The 2,981-nt window shown below is 41.2% G+C and overlaps 1 protein-coding gene across 2 annotated transcripts in view; it reads left to right on the top strand.

Moving 5' to 3' along the window:
- LOC105886486 (paired amphipathic helix protein Sin3a-like) overlaps positions 1-2,624 on the top strand; it is a 12,168-nt gene extending 9,544 nt beyond the window's left edge. For both annotated transcript variants that reach the window (XM_012801948.1, XM_023510061.1), the window contains exon 3: positions 1,327-2,624. In XM_012801948.1, the coding sequence (XP_012657402.1) occupies positions 1,327-1,557 (231 nt within the window). In that variant the 3' untranslated portion in view covers positions 1,558-2,624. The remainder of the gene's footprint in view (positions 1-1,326) is intronic.
- The last annotated feature ends 357 nt before the right edge of the window (positions 2,625-2,981 follow it).

Here is a 2,981-nt window from a genome sequence, read left to right as displayed (position 1 = left end):
GCCGGGCGTTGTAGCGGGCACCTGTGGGCCCAGCTACTTGGGAGGCGGAGGCAGGAGACTCGCTTGAGCCCAAGAGTTGGAGGTTGCTGTGAGCTGTGGTGACCCAGGGGGACAGCTTGAGGCTCTGTCTCAGAAAAATAAAATAAAATAAAATAAAATAAAAACTGTGAAATATTCAATAGGGAGATGTTGGGCAAGCAGTTTAATATGCAGTTGACCCTTGAACAACACAGAGGTTGGGATGCTGACCCTCCTTTCTCACACAGTCAAATCTGAGCGTAACTTTTGACATCTCAAAAGCTTAATAGCCCACTGTTGACCAACAGCCTTACCCATAGTATAAACAGTTTATTAATATATGTTATAGGTTTATGTATATATTTATAACTATATATAAGAATATACTATATTTTTACAGTAAGGTTAAATTGGAGAATGGAAATGTTAAGAAAATCTTAAGAAAGAGAAAATATATTTACTGTTCATTAGGTGGAAGTGGATGATCCTAAAGTCTTCATATGGAGAAGGGAAGAGGAATGAGGAAGAGGCTGCAGTCCAGAAGAAAATTTGCATATAAATGGCCCCACATAGTTCAAACCCACCTTGTTTAAGGATCAACCATACTTTCTTTTTTGGCACTGAGTGTAACTGCTATGTGTTGTGTGCCTATATATCGCCGATTCATACAGGGAGCTGGGCAACACCAATTTTATCTTTGTATCCCATACTATGCTTGCACGTGGCCACCAGGAAGTATTTACTGAGTGCAGAGGTGGGAACATAATACTCCACTGAAGATCTGCTGCGCCTTGGATTCTTCTAGCCAGGGCGGAGTAATACAGTCAAGGGAGAGTGGGTGTTAAGCCTTTTGTTTTTCACTGTCTTAGAAGTGGATCGCCATGCCAACAGAAATGACTTAATACCTGTGGCTTACTGTATCTCACCCAGGATAAATTAGAAATCAGCTGGGTTGCTGGCTTAAAATGCAGATTGGTGGAACCAAGGAAATCTGTATTTTTACATGTTCCCCAGTCATACTGATGCATGCTAAAATTGAACAGTGAGCTTGTTCTGCTCAGAGCCTGTGTTGACATTTCTTTGGGGGCTTTATGGTTTCCATCACCTTACATCCTCTATGTTCTTGCCTTTTTCAGTTCCCCTCTTTAAACACATTTTTCCTCCCTTTTGTTTTTCTGAAACTAACCAGTAATGTCTAAGACTTTGAGTCCACATCTTTCCTCTGCTACTTTAAAGAGAAAGTTGGTCTTTTAATTTGAAAGGCTTTTTTTGGTCCTACTTCATATTTTTTCTCTCTCTGTTTTGCAGTCTCATGAACGTGTAAGCAAGCGTCTACATCAGAGGTTCCAGGCCTGGGTAGATAAATGGACCAAGGAGCATGTGCCCCGTGAAATGGCAGCAGAGACCAGCAAGTGGCTCATGGGTGAGGGGCTGGAGGGCCTGGTGCCCTGTACCACCACCTGTGATACAGAGACCCTGCATTTTGTGAGCATTAACAAGTATCGTGTCAAATATGGCACAGTATTCAAAGCCCCTTAACTGCAAGCCAGAGCAAGTAACTTAAGGGTGTGTGTGTGCGTGTGTGTCTCTGTGTGAGCATGTGCACTCACACACACTGAAGAAACAAGGAAGATGCCTTTCAAGCCTCACTGGGCCTCTCTGGGACATGGCCACCTGATCTGTGGGTGGCTGGTGCAAATTGGCACCAAGTGGGCTACCTTTAAGGAACGTGAATACTTACAAAGGTGGAGCTGGAACTTTCCCCAAGTGGGTTTGGGAACTAGTCTGCCCTGGAGGGGAAGGAAATCCATGCAAGCACAGAGACAAGCAGCTTGCTTGCACACACCAGCAGAGCTAAGACTGGAGTCTTCTGTGGCCTGACCTTCAATAAGGGAACTGGATGCTGTTCACACTTTGGATGAAGGTGCATTTACAAAACAGACTGGGGAAGGACTTAATGCTCAGATGGATTGTAACTGTGATGGTCACTGCTCCTCTTCTCTACCCCCAAAAGGAGGAAAAAAAAAAAAACAGATTTAATACTTATACCCTATTCTCCCCCTCACTTGAGCACATCTAAAATCACACATTAGGTTTTAACTGGGATCTGCAGTTTGGCTTTGGAATTGATCATCTTGTGGATTTGATCCCTGACGAATCCCTTGCTACCCCACCCCTTTCTCTCTCCGTTGGTTCTCAACCTCAAGTTCAAATGAGTCGTCCTTTTTAGCTCCCGTGGAACTGTTTTGTATCTGCTTCTTTACTAGTCTACCCTAGTGCCATCCACCAGCTTTACTCTGACACACACATGCACACACACAATTTTAACTTGCTTTTTCTTTTTTTGTAAATAATGTACATAATGTCAATTTTTTATTAAAAGAAATATGCTTTGATGTGCTAGCATAACTGCTCTAGCTTATTGTGTATCATAGTAATATGTGGCTTCAGATTTAGTACCTATGAACAGATGTACAAGACATTTATTACACTTTTTACCAAAGGGAGTTACCATTGTAGTACTTTTGTGTAAAACTTGTCTTCCTCCTTGCCCCCAACTTTTTTTTTTTTTGTAAATAAATAAAGCTTGGTTCTTACTTAAGGAATAAACTCTCAACCCAAGTCCCTTGTCCTCACCAGAGAACTCTTGTGAAGCAGAGCATTTAGCTTCATTTACTTACCTAGGGGATGAACAGGATTTTCCTTTAAATAATTAATTCATTTGTACTTGTCCCAAATCAAAATATTTCAAAATTTTAATTGTTTTAGTACATTTTTTCCCCTTGTTCAACTATTTGAAAATATTTTATATTTGGGTAAGTTGTGGAGCTATGTGGTTTGTATGTCTATATATTTTTTGTTATCCTTATTAGGGATGGGGGTGAACAACTAAAAACCAAGCCAGTATTTGAAAGAAATGTGTGTAAGGTATGTGGTGTAAGTGGAGTTGTGAGGGAAAGGAT

Source organism: Otolemur garnettii, unplaced genomic scaffold (genome assembly GCF_000181295.1).
Source record: "Otolemur garnettii isolate 467f Iridium unplaced genomic scaffold, OtoGar3 scaffold00011, whole genome shotgun sequence".
In the NCBI taxonomy this organism is placed as follows: Eukaryota; Metazoa; Chordata; class Mammalia; order Primates; family Galagidae; genus Otolemur; species Otolemur garnettii.
The sequence above is the reverse complement of the archived record's forward strand: the minus strand, read 5'-3'. Positions and strand labels throughout refer to the sequence as shown.